Here is a 23632-nt window from a genome sequence, read left to right on the forward strand (position 1 = left end):
AAGGCATGAAAATATATTTTTTGGATGTGATGTATCCATGGCATTTGTCTTTATACAGATAGTGATTTTTGGATGATATTCGATGAATATAGAATATTGCGTGGTTAATATTGGGTAGTTGGACAATTACCATATACATCCTAATAAATTAAGCACAATAAAAATTGTGATTCGCTGAAAATTATAAAAAAACATGAAAGCAATTATTTTTATTAGAAAAGTACCAAATATTTACCGAGCAATAATAAATACATGAAATAACTTATCTAATGCATGGTGCACTGGTAAAATAGAACCCACTTGTAAATAGCTAGCAATTAATGTAAGCTTATGGGACATCATAAACCCCAGAAATTTTAACCTTCTACGTGGACATTTCATTTTATTTAATTTAAGATAAAATGTTAGAGTTAGGTACAACATATCTGTCTACAAAATTTTAATGTTACTACTATATTTATACATATCAAGATATCAATAACTCCCCAACTAATCATATTTATCGAAACGCATTAAATTGATGCTTCATGTAGATAACTCAATAGTAAATAGCCTACCTAGTTTATAGCATCCCCACACCCACGCCAAAATGAAAAACAAAACATTATTAGGATTAAACTAAAAAAGGATTATAGTATATAACCTTTAGAATGATTGAGTCAAGACTCAATAGATCCAAATTCAGATTCATATATGTGTGGACCATTTGATAAATTAAACAGATTATACAGATTGTGTGACACAATACTATCCAAAAGAAAATAATCTATATAATTTAAGTGGTCCACTTTTATATTTGGATTGATGGCGCTTAATACTTATGTGGTCCATTGTTTATGTCTGAATAGACGACACTCAATAATTATTTTTAGTTTAGTTTTGGAGTTTCTCATTTTGTTTAAAGTTGCGGGGTAAGATCACTAGTCTTTCGTGGGTGATGATTGACAGATAATGCGCTGATTTGTGTTGCTCGCGTGCTTCAATTTTTTTGTTTTTGTAATGTTTTAAATAAAATGTTTGTTTCATTGTTTTCATGTTGATGTTTATATTTTGAGTTGCTTTATACCGCTATCTTGCTATACTTTTGGCTTGAGCGTACCATTCGAAAAATCTATGGTACGATGAATGGAAAGCTCGAACGCATATCAGCACACATTACACCATACGACCACAAATTAAGATCAACTATTCTAAAAGTAAAATATTAAGCAAAATTGAACAAAAGCCTAACCAAGAGACCAACAACTCCTTCATCCTCGTTGTTTTTCTTTTTATTACTTTTTCTATAGAAACAAACTATACATGCATAATTTGGACAACAATCATGATTAAAATGATAGTACTACTATATATGAATGTTTACATACATGGTCCTAACTCACAAGTCACAAGTCTACACATTCCAACAACTGTTAATGAGTAAGTAAGTGCATAATTTAATAAACCAATGTACAGTAACAAACATTGAAATTTACTGCATTTATGAATAATAGTTAATATGTCATGTACAATCGACGACACATTAATTTAGATCTAAATTCTGGACCACTTTAACCATTTCATTGTTAGCAGCCGGCTTTCTAAAACTGACACTTTTTTTATATATATTTGTCTTTTATTCTGTAAATACATAACAAGATCTCAATATAAATTTGCAAGCCAAATAGTCTACATTTTATTACAGTATTTCTCAATTTTTGGCAACTTTTTCAAACTTCCAACCCCATGAGAATATAGTTTTCCAATCATTAAAAAAAAAAAATCGCAAACTCTAGTAGTTTTCACAGTATAAATTTTATATTCATTTTTTAGATTTACCATATAAGGCAATAGGACCGTACCTCGTTGACAATACAGTTTAGTAGGCTATTTCATTGCATAAATCGGTTGAAAAGTCAGATCTCCAATTAGTCCTTAAATAGTCCAATAATAATTTTCTAGCTAGGATTAGAGCATACACAACGGTGTGAGACACCCTAATTTGCCACAACAAGGGAGTGTTGCACTCGCATCTCTCGGCCAATCGCAGCACGAGTACGACGTACACGCTAAACATGTGATGCGACTAAGCTCGAATTTGAGGAGGTTTTAATTAGATAAATCAAAAGGAGTAATTCTGTTTTAAAAAAATAAAAACAAAATTAATTAAGAACTTCGTGAGAAATTCAAATGTTTTGGTTCTCTCATGCATTTTCGATGTGAGTCACTTAAAAAGATTTCACATTGGTCTTAATTAATGTACTATTCAATTAATACAAAAAACAACTAGTAGATTATTGATGGAAGAGGTTTCTCAACGGGACACTTTATTGATAATTTGAGCGACATTAGAAATTGATCCGGATAAATAAATACAAAAAAGAGGCAGGTCAACTTTGAATTATGTATGTTACTTTGCTCCTCGGTCTGTTTTGGTGTTGGTTGCGACATGTCTTGGCTTGTTTTGATACTTTGTTGTTGTGGTTGTTTGTTGTTGTCCCCTTGCATGAGCTTCTGCCGATCTTAGCCTGGATCGGTTGAAATATAGTTAGTGAAAATTACTAAGTACTTTATTAGAAAGAGAAATTTAAAGTAAAGACTAATTTTGATGATTCTCAAAAAAAAAAAAATATGACTATTTCTTGGGGATGGGTATAGACTTATAGTATATTCCTAAATAAATAGTAGAGGGCTCGTGCCCTATACAAAAATCAATAGATTTGGAATTAAATTAGAGTTCTTAATTATTTTTAATTGCTCTATTTAACTGTTTTAAAATTTCAATTTGTGAAATCAGACACCTTTCTAACACACATAATATGCACATTGCATGCACGCGCACGTAATATGCCCATTGGACACACACATTGCGCACATGCACAACATACACTCTTGCACGAACAACTCAAAATACATTAAAAACTAATATAGAGATACATAATACACGGAAATAAAAATTTTAAAATAATATTAAGGTAAAAGTTAATGTCAAATTTTGGTTAATTTTTTAACATACCAAACAAATAATTTAGAATCAGTATATAATTTTATATCTACTAAATAGTTAATTTGAAATTGAATTAGAATATTATAACTTCACCAACGGATCGTAGGGCAGTTGGCCGCGCGGAGTTGTGGTTACTTTGAGGAAACCCCGCTACCCGCTGGAAAACTTTTGGCCTTAATCCGCAAACCTGTTTAAGCAGAATTAGTCGGATTCTGCCAAAAGCTCTTTCGGTGTAATTCCAATTTCATGTAATTCCAATTTACTAACGCAAATTCCAATTCAATGATTTTTTATACACATAGTGCGTGCTCAAGCCATGACTTAATGGAGAGCTAAGATCTCAAAAGTACAACTGAATCACAATTACTATAAAAGTAGAAAAACAAAGAAAAGCAGAGGTATTGGGCTACCACAAACACCCCTCAATCCTGATAAACAAGCACAAACCAAAACAAAAAAAAAAAGCAAGGAGAGCAGCCAAGAAACAACACGTGCTTCAAAAAGACGTCCAAACATCAAGAACAACAAGACACCCAAAAAAATCTTTCAGCTGTATTTGCTAGAGAATTGGGAGTTCTTATCATAATGCACAAGTACTTAACAAGCTGAGGGTTCACTACAAATACGAGTTTGGCTCATTATTGCTGAGTTGATGGCTTACTTCTTCACATTCATCAAACAATGCATGTAGTTATTGATAGACAGAAGAATTACGGTATGCACTTCCGTGTACTAGTTAAAGCGTTACGTCTGTGTTATTACTCTGTCCATCCATCAATAAACTTCTCATTTTACCATTTTTGTCGGTTCACTAATAAATTTCTAATTTGTTTTTTACTACTTTTGGTAATGGACCATATATTCCACTAACTTTATCTTACTCATATTTTATTATAAAACTAGTAATATAGGAGTATAAAAGTAGGATTCACCTTTCACTAGTTTTTCCAACTAACTTTCTACTACTATATATATTTCTTAAAACTCGTGTCGGAACAAAACTCTGCTTGTATTGGTGGACGGAGGAGTACAACGTACTCCCTCCATCTTATTAAATACTACCTCCGTCCACCAAAATTTGTCACATTTTTCCATTTTCGTCCGTCCCCAAAATTTGTCTTATTTCACTTTTACCATTTTTTATAGTGGACCTCATCTTCCACTCACTCATTCCTACTCACATTTTATTATAAAACTAATATATAAAAGTATGACCCATAATTTACTAATTTTTTCAACTCACTTTCCATTACATTCTTAAAATTTGTGCCGGGTCAAAGTGAGACAAATTTTGATAGACGGAGGTAATATGAAATATTTGGAAATCGGCACGAATGTATATGTACTGTTGTTTAGTAAATTAATGAAAAGAAAGAAAAGTAGGAGAGTAGAAAAAATAGAAATAGAATTATTATTATTTTAAAAAACATTTTATTTTTAATGGGATATTGAATAGCAGTAAGTAATTTCAAACTACGATCTACTGGACCCTGGATATAAATAATTCTCCCACTCCTCACGTGATGAGATATTATATTATATATGTTTAATTTATAATATTAAATCAGCAACATAAATCTAAACTAGGATGTGATGTGATTTGGTCCTAGGCTCCTAGCATTCACTCTGCCACAATTACTATGGTTGCCAAGTGTGTAGGGCTGGTTCAGACGTACAATTTATTAGCCATAAAATTCTTAGATGAATGATCTGCCTCCATTAATATTGAATCATGACGTTACACATTCATTTCACTCCTATATAAGTGTTGAAATACGCCTACCCCTAGATTTACGTACTAAATGCATGTACACGTTGTTGGTATACATGTTTATACAAATATGGAGACATTAGTTATGTTCAACCAGTAAGTCTGAGTTTCGAGTTTTTTGTTTAATCAGTGAGTTGGAGGTTCGAGTTGTCTTGAATTGTGAGTTATATGCTTCTAGTTGAAGGAAAAGTGCATGATTGTGTTATGAAGAGTTTTAAAATATTACTACAGTATTATTTAAATTTCAACTGCTCATATCCAAGTTATAACGAATCATATTGTGATCAAATGTATGATGTCGAGGTGCATATTGAGTAATATTTGCACATACTCCCTCCGTTCCAAAATAGGAATCTTATTTAGTTATGAGACGAGTTTTAAGAAAATCTAAAGAAAAGTGAGTTGAATAAATTAGTGGAATATGAGTCTCACTTATATATATTAGTTTTATAACAAAATGTGAGTGAAATAAGTTGGTGGAATGTGGAACCTACTTACTATTTATAGTTAAAGTGAAATAAGACTCTTATTATGGAATTGACCGGAATGGCAAAACATGACTCTTATTGTAGGACGGAGGGAGCTTATATTATTGGATATAAATCGGATAAGAGTGATGTAGATCACACTTAAGCTAAGTTTATTAATTGAAGTAAGTTTCCATTTGAACCTTTTCTAAATCGAGATTCAATTTAAGTCCAGTCCCATCAGAAACCCAGTTTAGAAAAACCTTGGAAAGCACGTATAAGATCCACTACTATTAGCTTTATCACTAATTTAAGATTAATTTTAATTATGTTTACCCTAATGATTTCTACTGATTAATATTTTTCAAATTCCACCTTGCTCCAATTCAATTTTCTCAAAAATAATTACAATACAGTGTCTGTACTTAATAATCATATTATGATTGATAATAGATTCCATAAATAACTCTCAACCCTCTAATAATCACTATTTTTCAGTTCATATTCCATAATATCTAATAAAAAATATATATATATATATAAAATACATGAGTAATTAAAAATATTGTGGGTGACTCTAGCCCACTTTCTGTAGGTCGGGGATGGACTAGTTCATAATTTTCTGATCTAGTTGTGGATTTGGATTGAGCGGAATCTTAAACTGATCGTATTAGACCCAACCAAGATCACATTAAGCCTACAAAGAGTGAGCCATGGTATGCTACAAGCGCAAACCAACACAACTAATTAAAACAATACTCCCTCAATCCACGAATAAGAGTCTCGTTCACTTTTTTGCACTTGTTTTGTATAAATGATAATAAATAGTTAAAGTGGACAAATGATAAAGTAAGAGAGAATAATAAAAAGTCTTGTCTAAATTATTCTCTCTCTTACTGTATCATTTGTCCACTTTAACTATTTATATCATTTTTACAAAACACATGCGAAAAAATGAACGGGACTTTTATTCGTGGACGAGGGAGTATATATTATTCAAGACAAAGCCAAAACAAAAAATAACATCTAAACTAACAAGTAAAACAAAACATCAATTCAAATCCTAAAAAATTGATAAATCCAAATCAACAAAATGTGCAGAGACCCAATCCACACAGCAACAGAATCAAAATATCCATCGACACCTTTAAAAAATTTCTCCTATAATGTCTATACAAATTACTCCCTCCGTCTCAGATAATTCGACCCAATATTCCATTTCGGACCGTCCCACATAATTTGTCTTATTTCACTTTTACCATTTTTGGTAGTGGACCATATATTCCACTAACTCATTCTTACTCACATTTTATATAAAATTAATACTTTAAAAGTAAGACTCACATCCTACCAACTTTTTCAACTCACTTTCCATTAAATTTCTTAAAACCCATGCCGGATCAAAGTGTCTCAATTATCTGGAACGGAGGGAGTATCTTAACAAAAAATAGTTATAATCTCGTACTTTCATTCTTAAATTCTAGGTCCATGCCCTAGTTTATGACTGGATAGACTTGGAATTGATAGCTCTTTGGCCTAAAAAATACTCTCTCCGTCCCATTGAAGATGACCCACTTTCCTTTTTAGTTTGTTCCAACCAAGATGACTCATTATTTAAAATGGAAACACTTTTATCTCTACTTTATTCTCTCTCTCTTACTTTACTCTCTCCTCTTAACACACAAAAATTAATTGCATAAAATCCCGTACCACTCAAAGAAGGGGTCATCTTCCTTGGGACGGAGGAAGTATCAATTTTATAGTTAGACTTTTAGAAAAAGAGGAAGATTGATGAAGAAAAGCAGATGTATAAACTTTTTGTATGACCAGTCTCCATAAGTACATTAGCCTGAGCTGTCATCATTATAATTACAATTCTGTTCTGACACTAATTTTTGCACAGAAATTCTTGCATGATTCATAATCCATAAATTGACCAATATATTTTTTAAAAATTGACCTGAATAGTGATAAAATACAAACTTATATATTATACAAACTCAAAACTCCTCAATACGGCTTCAACGCAGTTTCAATACAATATCAACACAGTGTAAAATTTCAAGATTTTAATGTCAATACAATATCAACACAGCATTAATCATTGACTACCGTTGAAATTCTGTTGACGTTTTCCTGTTGATGTTTTTTTTTTTGATCTGTTGACATTTTTTAATGGTCCACATCATAGTTTTGAGTTTGTACAATATTTAGAGTTTTCATTTTGTCACATCCCAATATATCGTTGTGCATTAACATCTAGTACTGCATAATCTAAATAAGTTGTATACATGTATTTCCTTGCCTATTAGGAGTACTAATTAAATATCGCAACTTAGTAGTTTTTGGCATGCTTTATGTATGCGATGCAATTTAGAAGCCAGAAAAATGAAATAAATTCAATTGGGGTAAGTTAAATTTGTTTGTAAAGGCTAGTTGCTTCTAAAATGATGAACTTCTCTTATAATTTGTTTTGCAATTAATTTTAAATTGAAACGTTAATAATGTATTCATTTATGATTTATTGCAGTTGTTGCCTAAAATATGTCTAAATTTAAAATTGTATAGCAATATGTTATAAAAATTTATACTCTTATAAACTATTACTGTGGTTGCTACTTCCTCTGTTTCATAGTAGTGAAGTCATTTTGTCATTTTGGTATGTTAGGCCATCCACATCACAGTCTCTTATTCGTCTCTTAACCGTCTCATCTCTTCACTATTCATGGGCCCCACTGTACTTTTCATCTAATCTCTTAACTAAGAGACAGCACATGCATCCATCTATCTCTTAATCATCTCATCCCTTAACTATTCATTCAATTTTATTTTTTATTTTTATTTTCAACAAATTCAATTAATATTTCATTGAAATATTAAATTAATACTAATAATTCATTAAATCATTAAAAACCACAAAAATTATAACATCCGAAAATATAAAAAATACATAATTGAAATCCTATGGAGTATTTTTAATTTTAATTTTAATTTTTGAATTTTCAATTTTTATTACAATATTGAAAAATACAAAAATTAAAAATTACAATATTTTAATTTATTTTATTTTCGAATTTTCCTGATTTTTTAAAAAAAAACAAAAAAAAAATATTTTAAACGGCCCGCGAGTGGGCGTCACGCACGAACCGGAGCACACCACTTCGCCAAGGCGCGTGTCTCGCCAGCTCGAGGCCGGCCTCTTCAGGACGCGTCACGCATCGAGACGGCTCGTCTCTTCGAGACGAGATGCATGCCGCATCGCCGTCTCGAAGCTGTCTCGTCTCGTCGAGACGAGATAGGGACCGCATCGAGACGCGATGCGGATGCCCTTACATAGTAGTAGTTGAGTTATTTTCACTTTTAGTAAAAGTCACACATTTCTTTCAACTTACTTTACTCTCTCTTACTTTATTCTCTCTTCATCTCTCTACCTTTTTTATTTCCTACTTTATTATTTCTTTACTTAATTCATTTAACACAATTTTTCTTAATCTTCGTGTCGGAAAGAAATGCCTTCACTACTATGGAACGGAGGGAGTACGATATAAAGTTTAAACTCCTCCCAATTAAGGGTTCGTTTGGTAATTATATTTAATTAAATAATGAAAATTGTTAATTGAAAAAAATGCTTAAAGTCAGCGGTTGACATGCAGAATCCATCAAGAAAGATAATAATTCATTTACTCCGTAATAATTAACACAATAACTAATATACGATAAAAAGAATAACAAAGAAAATAAATACTAGCGAGGTCAACCATGCCAAAGTTCGATTTTGTAGCACACAATAAATTCAAAAGACGCCAATATAGCTAATAATAAACATTCATCAAGCCGAGATCTAATAAAAATCACACTCCCCGAGAAAAATCAAAACAAAATAAAAGTTTATGTTATTTGTGTTCCATAATATAATTATCTAGAAATAAACAAACTATGATAAAATTTAATGGTTTTATTAGTAATTAACTTTTTTTATTTAATAATCATTTTCAGTCTCGACCCATCGTAATTGATGCGTTTATTTTTCATTTGAAGTTAAAGGACCGAAAAAGGGGAAAAGAGAAATAAAAATAGAGAAGAGAACAATAAATCAATGAAATAAATTGGTCAAACAATTAATAAAGTCTAATAGTTTTTGCAGTACTGTGCTAGTCCTATTATATGTTTTATGATCTTTATAGGACAAAATATTTATATCAATATTGAAGGAAATAATTGGAAAACACAAAAAGCTGCTGCCAGAAATATAATTAATTCCTGACAAAGTCATGTAAATCAGTAGATATATATTTGCTTGAATAAATTTCATAATATCAAACTAATCGTTATCCAACTCAATGTACTTTTTAATTAAAATAATTATTTTTTCATCCGTTCACATGCATTATTTATCATATCAAATATTTTTCAAAATACTCCATATTATTTATCATATTAAATATACTATAATAACCTTTTAAGGTGGTTTGATGTTGTTTCTTGGAATATTTTTTATTCGGATTGTTTGTATGCGTTGAATTTTTTTCTCTCGCCATACTCTTTTGTCAGATATTCTTTATAACGTAGTATTATTTATTATGTATAAAATGTATAATAATATTTAATTTTGTTTGCCAATTTTGGCATTGTTTAGTGGTTTGCTTTTTGTTATGATTGTTTGTATGCGTTGAATTTTTCCGCACGCTATAATACTCTTTTGACTCTTGCATTTTATTAGTATTTAAAAACATACGATAAATTAATTGGGTCCATCATCACACTGCTCATTTTTTTGTCTAGTTATACAATTAGAGAAAATTAAATTAAATAGCATTGAACTATTGATGCAAGAAAAGTAAAATGACATTATTATTTCATTAATGTTTAGCCATGCAATAATAAGCCACCACATATAACGGTAGCAACCATCAATAATTAATATTGGAAAATTACTCTTCTTTTAAACCATGAATATGACGCACCAAGATTTTGAATTGCGAATATATAATTAATTATGAGGTTTTATTAATGAGTAATTATGAGGTAATTTATGACAAGTAAGTTAATAGGTTTGACTTTATTTTTTATTTTTGAAGGGTGTAGGTTTGATTTAAGAGTATATAAAGTTAAAAAAAAAAAAAAAAAAGTCAAACCTACCTGTCATAAATTACCTCATAATTGCTCATTAAAAAAACTCTCATGAATGACTGTATAATTGCAATTCAATTCATGACTAAAAATAACAATAATATTAAGAGAAAAAAAGAAAGAGCATAAATAATTGGGTTTGGTGTGTTTTGGATTAATTTTTATGTTGTCTGTATTTTAAACTATTTATGTATATATAACTCGTTATTTTAGATTTATTTGTTCTATATTTTAAATTATTTATATGTATATTTATAGGTAGTCATTTTATTGGTTGATCAATTTGTACTACATAAAAAAAGAATTAAAAATCGAGTTTGGTGTGTTGGTTAAGTTTATGGAATTAGTTATAAACTAATTATTGAATTTTAACATTGATTTACCTATCTGTAAGTAGTAATTAAATATCTAAATTATTCAAGAAAAATGTCCCCATAATCAATTTTCTGGCAATGGAAATATTACGTGGGTCATCAAACAATGACGTGGATTTTAAACAAATGTATTAAATGGAAATGAGCTGGCATAAGTGCAACAGCCATTTTTCTGTTTCATTTATTATTTATTTTATTTTATATATTAATTTTTATTCCAATACTTTAAACAAATATTATTGATTTTATCAATTTATAAATTATATCAAAATCAAAGCACAATTTGTTTATTTTCTCTATAAATGTAAATATAAATCAAAATAACAAATTGAGTTATGTTTCATGTAATTTGAAAAATCAATATAACAATAACAATTTTTATGGAATTAGAAACAAACTAAATTTATAAAACAAAACATTAATGCTAAACATGAAATAAATGAGAATAAATATCATGCATAAAAATATACTCCACTGGTATAATATAATGTGGTCATATTAAAGAACTATAAATATTTATTTTCGATATTTTGAGATTCTTTGAATTCGACTCGAGTACTATTTTTTCCGTTTGTAACTTGGTTAAAATTAGGCCTTTGTTATTTAAATTGGTCCCCTATTTGTTTCATTTTTCAATAAGTATCATTTAAATCGGTCCCCTATCTGTTTCATTACTTTCATAATTATTTTAATCGGTCCCTATTGGCTATTGGTTTCATTTATAAAAGTTAAGTCGATGTACTGTGAATGGCTCAGGATCGTTCAAAATTGTGAACCAAATATTATTAGTAATATCATAACAATAATATTGTTTTATGATAAAAAAATATTCTATCCATCCATGATATTGAGTTCATTTTAGCACCAGATTTATGAAAGTTTTATCAAAAAATTAAGGAGATAAAGAGAGTATGAGAATGAGGGAGATATTATTTTTGTAAGTAAAGAGAAATAGCTCACTCAAGGAACATGTACAACTTAAATAACTGATCAAATATTTTTTGACAATTAAAATTGAATACTGAGTATTAATTATCTACGTGGCAATGGATGCTAGAGCTGCAATTGAACCAAATAAAAAAATGCTTACTTGGCAAACTAATCAAAACACAAAAACACCTAATCTTTTAGTAATATGTCACGCCACACCAAAAATCACGATATGCCAAAAGATTTGATATTTAAATATTTTTTTGGTATTTCGATGTTTTTGCTAGTATCACAAGCTTTGGCTAAATTTTTTATTTTTGGCTCAATCATAAAACTTGACCGTAAAAATCATGAATTTTAGTGTTGGGCATTTCCCACTTGGATTTGGGTATATTTCTATGTTGGCCAATTCGTTTTGCCAAGTAAGCATTTTTTTATCAGGTTTAAATTACACCTCAAACGTCCTTCGCCACGTAGATAATAAGCCCGGAGATAACACGTTGGATAAGTATATCCAGCTACCAACCAGTACATGCATTTTCCCTATTACAAAATCATAAATAAAGGTCAATAAATTGAAGAAGTTTTAATGGAAATGAAAATCAAAATCTCAACCCCTAGAAAATATAGTAGCAAGAGGTAACATTAATATTTGAGAAATAAGGGCCGTCCAACACATGCAAGAACTTAAATATATCTCTTGCAAAAATTAATAATGGTGTGGTTGGATTTGTTAGAAATTAAGTGATGCTTTAATGGCTGTTGCTGAGCTTTCTATGTATCTGTATCTATACATCTCTACACACACTAAACACACACACCGACTCCCCAGGCAATGAATGACGGCCTTCCCTGCAGTTTTGCTTAATTGCAATATTTACTGCAAATTTCCATTCCTGCTCTACCATCTTGGGATTTTTTCCAACAATTAATACAATCTACTCATTTACTCTCTCTCTCTCTCTCTCTCTCTTCAACATCCACCCCTCACCTTAATTTAATTCAGCATTAAATCAATCCCATTATATTTTCTCCTATATATATGTACCATGGTCCTAGACTTCCTAAGCCAACAACCCCAGCCACTTCATGTTGTGGCAGTTGCTGACTCTACTGGCCACAACCACCGTATAGAAGCTGCGCGACTTTCGACACCTTCAGGTATATCTAATTCTCCGAACGTGTGTGTAGCAACTCCATCGACTATACCATTCATACTCATATCGGTAATATATATTTTCGTCTATTTGATCCAAAGGTAAAGCGAACGGACGAACCTTGAAACGATGAGCCGAAGGAACGGTGCGAAGCTTGATCTCAAGTTGAACTTGTCCCCGCCGAGGGCTGGGCGCCGCGTTAGTGAGGAGTCTCCGAGGAGGCGCTCACCGTCTGTTTCGCCAACGAGCTCATGTGTCTCGTCGGAGGCGAACCACCAGGAGGATCAGTTCCGCTACTTGGAGGGCCATGAGGAGAACTCGATGATGCTGGTGGGATGCCCCCGTTGCCTCATGTATGTGATGCTGTCGGAGGAGGATCCGAGGTGCCCCCAGTGCAAGAGCACTGTGCTGCTCGACTTCCTCCATGACACCGCCACCTCCACCACCAAAAACAACAAGAATTAGAAACCAGTGGCTCCAAAACAGGAATAAGGAAATTTTAAAGATTCTGCTTTAGTTCAGTTACTTTTCAAAAAAAGAAAAAAGAATCAAATCAGAATGCAGTTATTTCCAGAGGTAGTTAGCTAGTAGCACTATTGTTGCTCCGCTTCTCCACCGGCATGTACAAGGAGGAGTGGAGCCTTAATAGTGCTACTTTTATTTCTCCCTTTTTAAATTAGTTCTGGTCCATTTCTATTAAGCATAGGAAGCAGATTGCCATGGCTATGCATAACAAAGTTTTATTTACTCTCTCTCTCTTTCTGTGTGTGTGAATTCTACCAACCACAGCAAGACAATTCAGCATTACTTGTTACTGAGAGGCTAAAGCTTACAAGTGGTAATAATAATTGTAAGAGAATAAGTTTTGATTTCTTGAACCCACAAAAAAGAGCAGACTCAGCCTATTAATTAGTGAAAATGATGCCACATTACCACATTTAAAAATGTGAAAGTTATGTTTTGCATTGATGTAACATTGTTCTCATAAAATACCTAAAATGAAAATGTTTTAACTACGCCATCATTGGCAATATTGACTTATTCATTAACTGCAACTAATTGCATCCTAATCAAAATATTATATGAACAGAAGAAAGAATCATGCTAATGCAATTTTTACTACAATGTGTTCATAAATGGCAGTAACTCTGCAATAAAGGAGGCACATTAAAAAAGAGTAAATAAAGAAAATTGTCAAAAACGGAAGGATTTCAGTTTGAAGTACGTCTTTATGACACCTTAGATATCATCGCCAACAACCGATGGATAGCAAAATTAGCCAGCTCACTTGTGGTAATCCTAAGATCTTAAATATCTTTATAAGTAGCTCAAAGTCAATATTACAAGTAAGCAACGCAATCAATGAAAGACGCCACACAAAAATTATGTGCATGTGAAGTTATTACAGGCGTGTTAGACCAGAGAAGGCTAATTAGGTAAATGCACCTGGGTTGTAATGAGGTTGGTTCGCTTGAGCATTCAAAGAAAGTAGGCTATACAAGATTGGGAGTCCATTTAAGCCAAATAAATGCAAGAGTAATTGAGATGGTTGAGGGAGAACAAGGAGGATTACGTCATAACACAGTATTGCAAATAGAATATGAAATTTTCGTGATGGAGTGAAAAAGATGAAATAGAATTCTTAACTTTATACTGAAAGGAGTAAAGCTAGAGATGAGAAAAGCTTCCCCGCCAAAGCACATTACCTGCAAAGTCAACTAACATAGCTTATTCGGTGATCCTAAATGACTTAACTCAGCCACTCAAATAACAAAGTGAATCATACTATGAACTGTTGCGACAAATTATGAACACAAATGTTTTCAAAAGATGTTACTGCCTAACACACTCCTCTTCTCCACCTAAACATATGTTGCCTAGATTCAGGCTAGAAAATTAGCTAGAAGCTAGTGAACTGAGTTACTGCGTCCATTGTAATCGGAACACTTGAAATTCCGTTTGGCTTTGCACTATACCTATGGGAGATCAGCTCTCTGCAGTTTGAATATATGAGTTTCTTTCTTCCTACCTTCTCAAATAATGAAGTACCTGTAACTTTCGTATCAGTCAGTTAAGGTTTCATCACCCTTCAAGTCCTAGTTTACTGAGAGCAGTTCGGATTTGATGACAAGGCACATGTATCTATCGTCAATGATTCATCTACTATTCCTATTACTTCCCATAATCCTCTTTATTTCCTTCTATTCCCCTGTTATACTTTTCCACTGAACAGATGTGCATGAACTATTAACATCAAAAGGTTTATTATACCAACCAACATATATTAAATTAATGCATTTACTAGCTATGACAACTTGATTTGACAAATCAATGACAGGGACTATTCATGAGAAAATTTTCAGGACTACTAATATGGACTTAAATCACTTATCTGAATATCATTTGTCTGGGAACTACTTAACTCATTAGCTACAACGATTTTTACGAGGATGTATTTTGCATAAATAAGGATATCTGAAAAAAGAAGATATATCAGAGGGTAATGCTGGTAAAATCATGTGGATTAGTTTAGATAATTATCAATATTTATCCTTAGTTGTTTTGACTTTATTTTTTAGGAGTTTTCAGAGAGTAGTTTATCTTTTCCTAATTTGAGTATATTTAGGTCTTTACTAGAGTATAAATAAGGTTATGTTTTTCAGTTTAAAGTGTCCAGAAATTTAGTTGTTGTCGATATTGCCGTGTGTTGCCCTCCTTGGAGGTGTGGCCATTTTGAAGGCGTTACCGTGTACTCTTTTTCTCTTCATTTATATTATACTACCTCCGTCCCATTCTAAGTGAAGCATTTCCCCTTCAAAGCAGGATTTTATGTAGTGTTTTTATGAGTTAAGAGGAGAGAGTGATGTTGCCATTTTAGGAAATATGTCAATTAGAGTGGAACATCCGAAAAAGGACAACGTGACACTTTGAGTGGGACGGATTGAGTATTACTTTGTAGAGTCTTTTCCTTCAATTTTCGGTGGTTTTGTTATATCCTTGTTCTTCGCAGCTGATATCCATCTCCTCCACCTTTACTCTTATCAATTGGTGCAGTGAACGATGGTTACCACTCATAGCACGGAAGCTCAGCTTAATGGATTGGAGAAGGCTGTACAACTCAACGCCAATTTCAACAAGATTGACGTCAAGTTTGTAGAAATTATACAGGAGACACGATCTGTTTTCCTGTCGCCCACCCAACCACATGACATACCCCTAACACGTCGCAAACTACTCCGCACAGCGCACGATGTTCCACACAGCACGATCATTTGTGGATTAGTTTAGATAATAATCAATATTTATCTTTAGATTATCCTTACTTGTTTTGAGTTTATCTTTAAGGAGTCTTTAGTTAGTACTTTATCTTTTCCTAATTTGAGTTTATTTATGTCTTTCATTGCTAGAGTTTTATTTGAAGTTGGAGTCTTTTATTGCCCTCATTGGAGGTGTGGCCTCTTCGAAGGCACTATCCATTTATATTATGCTATTTTAGAGTCTTTTTCTTCTCTGTTTTGGTGGTTTTGCTATGTTCATTATTCTCTGCACTGCAGCAGATTATCCAACTCATGCACCACCTAACTCTTCCCTGTTTTCCTCATAGTTTTTGTGAGACAAAAGCAAAATGTTTCTTTAAATAACATGAAAACAAGACAAATCACACGCTATTTAGTACGGGTGAATAGTGCAGCTTAAATAAATGTGGTACACTCATGAAAACTCCATGGTGCACTAAATTATCAAAGGCGCTAAACTATTCCAACGTTAACTAAATCACACGCTATATTAGTACGGGTGAATAGTGCAGCACTAAATTTAGAGTAGCAATTGTCTACACATAAAATTTAGTGTGGGTTCCATAGTTTCCCTGTTACAATTTAAATCATTATCAAGTGTTTTTAATTATTTACATTGATTATATCCTATGCATTTTTTATTTAACTGTTGATAACACAAAATTGGTCTATCAGATCATTAGATACACATTGTCGAAATTACATTTATTACTGTATTTAGCATTACACGGTTATTGTTTATCATCTTAATACAGCCTTCTAGTGTGCATGTTGATCATTAAACTTAACATTTCAGATAACATTCTTTTTACTGTGACATTTAGTGCAGACGATTGGAGTTGAAACACTTTCAGAGCAGAAACTGCAATATAGTGATACAAATCCAAGCCTTCAAAGTAATGCTACATTTTCTGAAGGACTGAGATAACTTTATTAGCAGTTAAATTAATATAGAACCAAAGCAAGCTACTAACTGCAGTTCCCTTGAGGCTTGAACTGGACTTTTACTTGTGATCCCGCAAACTCACTATTAAATTTATTTATGTAGCAAAATTGAATAAATAAGGCATTACACACTATGTTAATGTTCACCAATGGATTAGGTTCCATGTTATTACCTTAAGAAGGTTAATGACCAACTTAAATTAGTGGCCTGCTTGCTATCAAAGTAAAATTTAGTATTTGGAAAAACCATATGGAACTAACTGTGCTTCTTTAGCATTCAAACTAAGGATGGTTCATAAAAAGAAATCAATGCATTGCTAAAGAAGCTATCTAATGCAATGTCACCTCATAGAAGAAGATTTGTCAGATGGATAGATTTAGAATAGAAATGCAAAGATTTTAAATGGATAGAACTAATGGCTAAAAGTCACTCAAATCACTGTAAAAAATAGTTCAAAATCAAGGTGATGGATTCAAATCCATATCAGTTCAAAGAATCACCAATGGAACTCCCAGTATAGATTTTAAATCCATCGTCAAGTTCTTAACCCAGACACGGAAAAAAGGAATATCATAAACTAAGATAATCATAATTTTGATTCTTCATATGATTTTGTTCACATTTTCAATTTACTAAACTATAATTAATTTACACCAAATAAACTGTAAAGAGTAATAATAGAATGGACTCAAAGTTGACTTCAACAATCTAAATGCAATCTCAACTACAGACGGTCAAAAATTGATACTCTCTTCACGCCCTATGCCCCTCATCTGTGAATTAGACGTCTATCTGACTAATATGTCTAAGAAAATGAGTAGGAGCCATACTGCCCTTTCTTGACTTTTAAGTCAGTGCGAGTTAGAGTAAGTTAGGTCAAAAGACTAAAAACCACAATCTAATTCATACTACATGAGAAATCTTCAAATTCTATAGACAAATATGTTGCAAGAGGATTTTGTAAGTTACATGCAATGGAAAACTAGAAATAATAAAATAAAGACCGACAAAAAACAATTTTCAAGTTTGTAAGTTACCTACTGTGACTGCACCACAAATACATGTTCAGATGTTCTTCTGCTTCAGCCACGGAATTTCCTTTCATTGCCTTACACCAAGGATAGCAATGGTTTGCATCCCAATAGCCATGCCTGACTGCAGGGGAGCGGCTTTGGGTACATAGAATATGGGTTGGGTGATAAGAAATGTCTTTGATAGACCTGCACCAACTCAACCCATTGCATTAGAATATACCGATTTCAGTTTTTGCTCAAATGTAATTTCAGTTTTCACCTTCAAGCCCTCAAGACATCTGCTCTGGCAGCCATTTGATGTGCCAACAGAAGCCTCACTCTCTGGTCAGTGCTCCAAACGCTAATACGCTATATATTGATGAGTGTCTTCTTGATGATTGGTTGTTGCAAATATTTGCCTCTTTTTTCAAAATATTCCAGGGACTTTCTTTTCCAGATAAGTGTTTTTATCAGAAATTATAAAGCTAAACTGAATTAAGAGTAAAGAATATTGGAATTACAAAGACAGTGTCCTGTATCAGAACAAGAATATAGAAATTCTCGACTCCTAGAGGATATTGAGCTTTCTAGAAAAAAGCTGTAAAAGTATCTACAAAAAATTCTAACAGATTTTGAAGGCGTGATAGCTAGAGAAACAGTCAAACCAGTTTTACTGCAAAATGACAGATCCACGTAAAAGTGAAGCCAAATAAAAGAATCTGTCACGCATTCTTAGAAGAAATCAGATCCCATTCAAGGGAAACTAATAAGAAAGCAGGAAGCACCATATAATGCTTTCTCGTAAGAATCTGTGCAACCTTCACCAAAATCACAAACACACACACGCCAGACACATCTTGGATCTTATCATCTTACACAGATTTTCTATACAAACAAGATATGGCTTATGTCAAAAAAGTAATAAGTTCATCTTTCAAGTACAAGTAAATAGACTTAATACACGGGAAAGATTTAACATAAGGACAGTACAAGTGTAATTCCCCACAAGATACTACATATACTTTGAGCTAAACCATGAAATGAAATAGAAAACATTTTTGCACAGAAAAAAGTAGCTAATGACTGCACCTACATCTTCTAAATGTCAGAATGCTACGGCATTATCACCAATGGTTCCAAGCAAACCAAGGAAACTCAAAAACAGTGTTTTATGATTCAGAGAACCATAAAGTTTCTTTAGCCAAGTGTTCAACTCTAGTATTATTAAGTTAGATTCGCCAAAGATAGCTTTAAAAATGATGGCAATTGTCTGTGATCTTCCTGAGTTATATATTAAAATATATTATGAATAGTAAGGTTAATATCCCACCAAAATTGATGATATTGAGGTCAAGATGCGATATTGGAATCGAGCTACGGTCGTATGTATGGAAACTCCCTCACCTCCTGGACGAGACAAGCTTAGCAGAAAAAGTTATTGCATAACAAAATGAAAGAGCTCCCAACAAAAGTCAGACGACTAATTTTGGTTGTTAAGACTCAAAAAAACAAGATTTATGCTGCAGTACACGTGTATTATAACCATGACTAGAAGTTTTACAGCCGATATAAAGAAAAACCCTTACTTGATAGCAATTATAACCAGGAGAAACCTACAAGTCTTGTGTGTCATGTCATATCCCATGACAGCATGATGAAAGATGACGCCAGGTTTCTAAATGAATTTCAGCAACACGCTTAAGAACAAGGCGAGAAGAGATATACTGTACCTGCCAGTGCCTATCAAAACTTCAGTAGGATATTTCAGAACAATTTATTATACAGCTGAATGATAAAAACAATGCACTTATACTGTTCAAGAGCAATGGAAACACTAACCACAGAAAAAGGTACTCAAGAATTTTCATGAAGTTCTCCCCATCCACTGCTGCCTCTAACATGTCTGTCAACAATTCCATACTCAGCATTCTGAGCACTTCTCCTTGAATAGTTCTCAGCTGATATAGGACCCTTCTTTAATCTCCTATAGTAAATCATCTCCCAAGGCCAAAAGCGGGCGGAACCAAAATAAACTTCAACAGGTAAGTCCTTTTCATTTTCCTCTGGGAGTTGCAAGCCATAATGTTTCATAACCATGTGTACTTCCTCTAACGACATTCTCGCTTCTCTGGAAGCATTCAAAATTGATTGATTGTTACATTCTGTTGCAGCTACATGTCGCTCAAGTTGTGAATCTCTTATCCCTTTCATCAAGTGCAGAGATAGATTATCAACAATATGCCCATCACCATCTGAAAGTGGTACATATGACTCAAGTGAGCCCTTGGAAGAAGAATGCCAAAGATTATTATCCTTTCCAGATGAATCCTTTGGCATCACCAACTGTGTTTCCTCTTCGAATAAATCCGCACATTGTTGAAAGGCAACAACATTTGCCAAAGAGCCCTTGGAATTTCCCTGAGCTTTATTTGGAGAGGGAGATACACTATGATTGACTTCTTTAGGTAATAATGAAGAGGTAGGCGACATTGACCCAGCTTTAGACCGTGGTGACTTTAAGGTTTTATATCCAGAATGGCGTGAAGGTGAAGATCCATAAGAAGAAGGTAAGGAAAATTTCTCTGGATGTATTGACTTCAACTTGAACCGTGATGAGGGTTGAGATGATCTAGAAGGTGACTGTGATCTGGATGAATTATCATTAGAGTGGATTGAAGATGACGATGGACCTATTGCTCTCTGAAAATGACTTTTATCTTGACTTTCGTAATCCCTCCAATTTCTTTTTTTATCTTTGAACTCATTCCCCCTACCTCTAGGAGCAATTTCCTGAGTGGAAGAATCTCCACGCCTCAGCAATTTCAGATTGGTTTTTGAAGTTGTTGGCTTCCTGTCACTGTCCTGACTACTGAGGGGAAAAGTGTCACCACTCTGATGTGGCCTTGGTTGACAATCAGAGACATGCCTCTTTGGCTCTAGTGGGCAGTTGCTCCTTTTGTGGCCCAACTCCCCACAAATACAGCAACTCTTTTGAGATTTTTCATTGTAGGAAAGCCCTCTTCTATCTTGGACCTTCTTGACAGAAGATGAACCCACCAAATGAGATATGTCAGATCGCTCATCCAATTCCTTTTTACCATCACTGTCATGAGGCTCATAACGGTCAAAGTCCAAGTTATTTTCCAAATAAATTTCACTTAAGGGGTCTATAGCCGGCTCATCCCACCTACTAACATTCACATGGTTCTTTCTACCATCTCCTATCCCATGATGAACAGTCGGAGAAGTATGACTGCTTTCTCTCACATAAGGCTTTGAATCATCTGGACGGTGCCTAGTTGATTCATAGATTAAGTTGGAAGAATCAGTTCTAAGTTCGACATCTGCTTTGTGAGGGTTCAACTCTTTCTCTCGTCGACCATATGAGGTCGACCTTCGATGAGCGTATTCTTTCATTGAGTACTTTCTATGTGGTTGCTCGTTCAACTTCTCCCCAGTGGGGGGCCTTTGAGATTTATGAGGCTGCCGTTTAGACCATGATATTGTTATGGCCTGACCACAAATCCTTGTCCCACAAAGTGTTTTAAGAGCTTTTTCAGCACCGGCAGGATAATCGTAAACTACAAACCCATACTTGTCCTTCACCCTTACAGTACACCTACCAAACTTCCGGAAAACACGTTGAAGGTCATCTATACGAGTGCCAGCTGATAGGTTTCCAATATGCAATGACATCTGGAAGATACAACAAGAAGAATTACCAAACTAATAAAATACCTCCGAACCTGTATCACATGTATAATTACACACACATAGGTCTGCAAGCAGCATGCAAGATGCAACAAAATACATAAGTCATTGGGCAAGACAGTTAGGTTTTTAGATTGTTAAGTGGTGTGAGAAGAGTTAGTTGATAAGTCGTATATAACACAGGCAACCAAAACATTACGTTTCTGAAGCAATAAATAATAAACTGATTCGCTATTCTCTTAGCTCAACTCACACACACATTGCACACTACTACAACTCTCAGCCACTGCTCTCCGATCTGAAGACCCTGGAGAGTAGTACCCCGTATCAGAGATTCGTGTGCGTTTGGATGGTAAAAGAAGAAGCAAGTTAGAATATAATCCTCCTTTTCTTCTTGATCTATTTTTCTTTGCTGATTCAAAATTGCAACATCTATCAACAAACCAAAACCATTCAAAATTGAAAAAAAAGCATCACTAAATCCAATTCTAACATGGTTGCATGTATAAATTCAAAACATCAACACAAAATTCCACCCCCAAAACACACACTTAAGTCACACAAGAGCTCTTCAAAACTTTCCCACGGTACTCATATGCATTTGACCATACATTTGAAAGCTTCCACCACTAATTTGTGCGACTAAACAGCACTAATCCAAATAAAAGAACAACGAAAAATTTACTAAATATACGAATCCATGAATGAATAGAGGCAATAATCCAATAGCGCAAAATCAACAAAATCATAAACATTCAACAAACTCACTTGTGAAAAAATTACATAAGCAAAATGGAGTAAATGTAAATCACCTGAAGATTGTGACGGTGCGTAACTCTCTCTGCAGTGTGTGAAGAATTAATTTAGAGATTTCACAGTACAGCTTTTATACTCCTACTTCCTTTCTAATAATTATTTACAAGTCCTTCACGTTTTCCGTAATTCGACTACAACCCCAATATGTTAATGCTATAAACAACGATGAATCGAATTCTAAGAAAATGGAGTAGTTGATTTATGAGATATGGAATCATTGATTACGAATCTATTCGGAAAAATAATGAATTTACTGATATTCAGTTATTCACAACAAATGATGTGGAGTACTATAGATTTTAAAGTTTATTTCCATTTTATCCAGTTTCAACTATTTGAATCCAATTTTAGTTTATTGACTTTTATTGGTTAACACAAATCCTATTATTTTATTACTATTAACTTTTACTATTCTTTCTTTGAGTGAATTACATGCTTAAGACCTATACTTATCACGACGAACGTTTGCGGTCCCTATATTTGTAAAATATCATTTGCGGTCCTTATATTTGTATTTATGCACGTTTTAAGGTTCTTTTCACTTTTTGATCTTTTTTTGGATGAAAATACCCCAAAGGAAAAATTTGTACACTATTTTCTCTCTTTCATCCTCCTCCTTTCTTTTTCCTTTGTCTATAATAAAATTAGAACTAAAATTATGGGTTTGTTAATCTTATTTCCTTGTGTTGCGAGAAATTTAATCATATGATGATAAATTTTACATTTTCACGTCATTTTCCTTCATCACACTAGAGTATTTGTATCTCGCCTAGTTGTGTTTCTCAAGATTATGAACTTCAATCCATTGATTTTATGTGGATTTGTTTATCGACTTGAATTTTCCTACTCGAGGTGTGAAGACATTGAATGATTTCGTAAGGCTGTGGTCGCGCAATCGAGTTGAATGTGAAGTGCTTATGAATGTTTTTATGCGGTTCCTTTGCGTTTGATATGATCATAGTTGCCATTGCTCTTTGATTCACTAAGTGAAAGCTATTAATGAATTGAAGACACGAAATGAGTCATCGATCGATG

The 23632-nt window shown here is 33.1% G+C and overlaps 2 protein-coding genes across 7 annotated transcripts; one reads left to right on the top strand and one right to left on the bottom strand.

Annotated features, from left to right (window-relative positions):
* Positions 1-11684: 11684 nt before the first annotated feature.
* On the bottom strand, positions 11685-22767 carry LOC125213203 (serine/arginine-rich splicing factor 4-like). Of its 6 annotated transcripts, none has more exons than XR_007174889.1 (8): positions 22594-22767; positions 19910-21766; positions 19801-19810; positions 18351-18514; positions 18095-18277; positions 14463-14521; positions 12936-13252; positions 11685-12201 (listed from the first exon to the last, which is right to left on the bottom strand). XR_007174889.1 is itself a non-coding variant. In XM_048113609.1 (3 exons), exon 2 carries the CDS (start codon positions 21764-21766, stop codon positions 19925-19927), a length of 1842 nt encoding a protein of 613 aa, XP_047969566.1. In that variant the 5' UTR covers positions 22594-22765; the 3' UTR covers positions 19531-19810; positions 19910-19924. The 6 variants fall into 6 exon arrangements, 1 of the variants encoding a protein (XP_047969566.1); XR_007174887.1 differs by having other exon boundaries at positions 19657-19810; positions 22594-22765; XR_007174886.1 differs by having other exon boundaries at positions 18351-18518; positions 19657-19810; positions 22594-22765.
* Positions 12945-13562, top strand: LOC125213204 (protein GL2-INTERACTING REPRESSOR 1-like). Its single transcript, XM_048113610.1, has one exon. It carries the CDS (start codon positions 12945-12947, stop codon positions 13278-13280), a length of 336 nt encoding a protein of 111 aa, XP_047969567.1. The 3' UTR covers positions 13281-13562.
* Positions 22768-23632: the final 865 nt, after the last annotated feature.

The sequence above is a fragment of the Salvia hispanica genome, chromosome 3 (assembly GCF_023119035.1).
Source record: "Salvia hispanica cultivar TCC Black 2014 chromosome 3, UniMelb_Shisp_WGS_1.0, whole genome shotgun sequence".
Lineage (NCBI taxonomy): Eukaryota > Viridiplantae > Streptophyta > Magnoliopsida > Lamiales > Lamiaceae > Salvia > Salvia hispanica.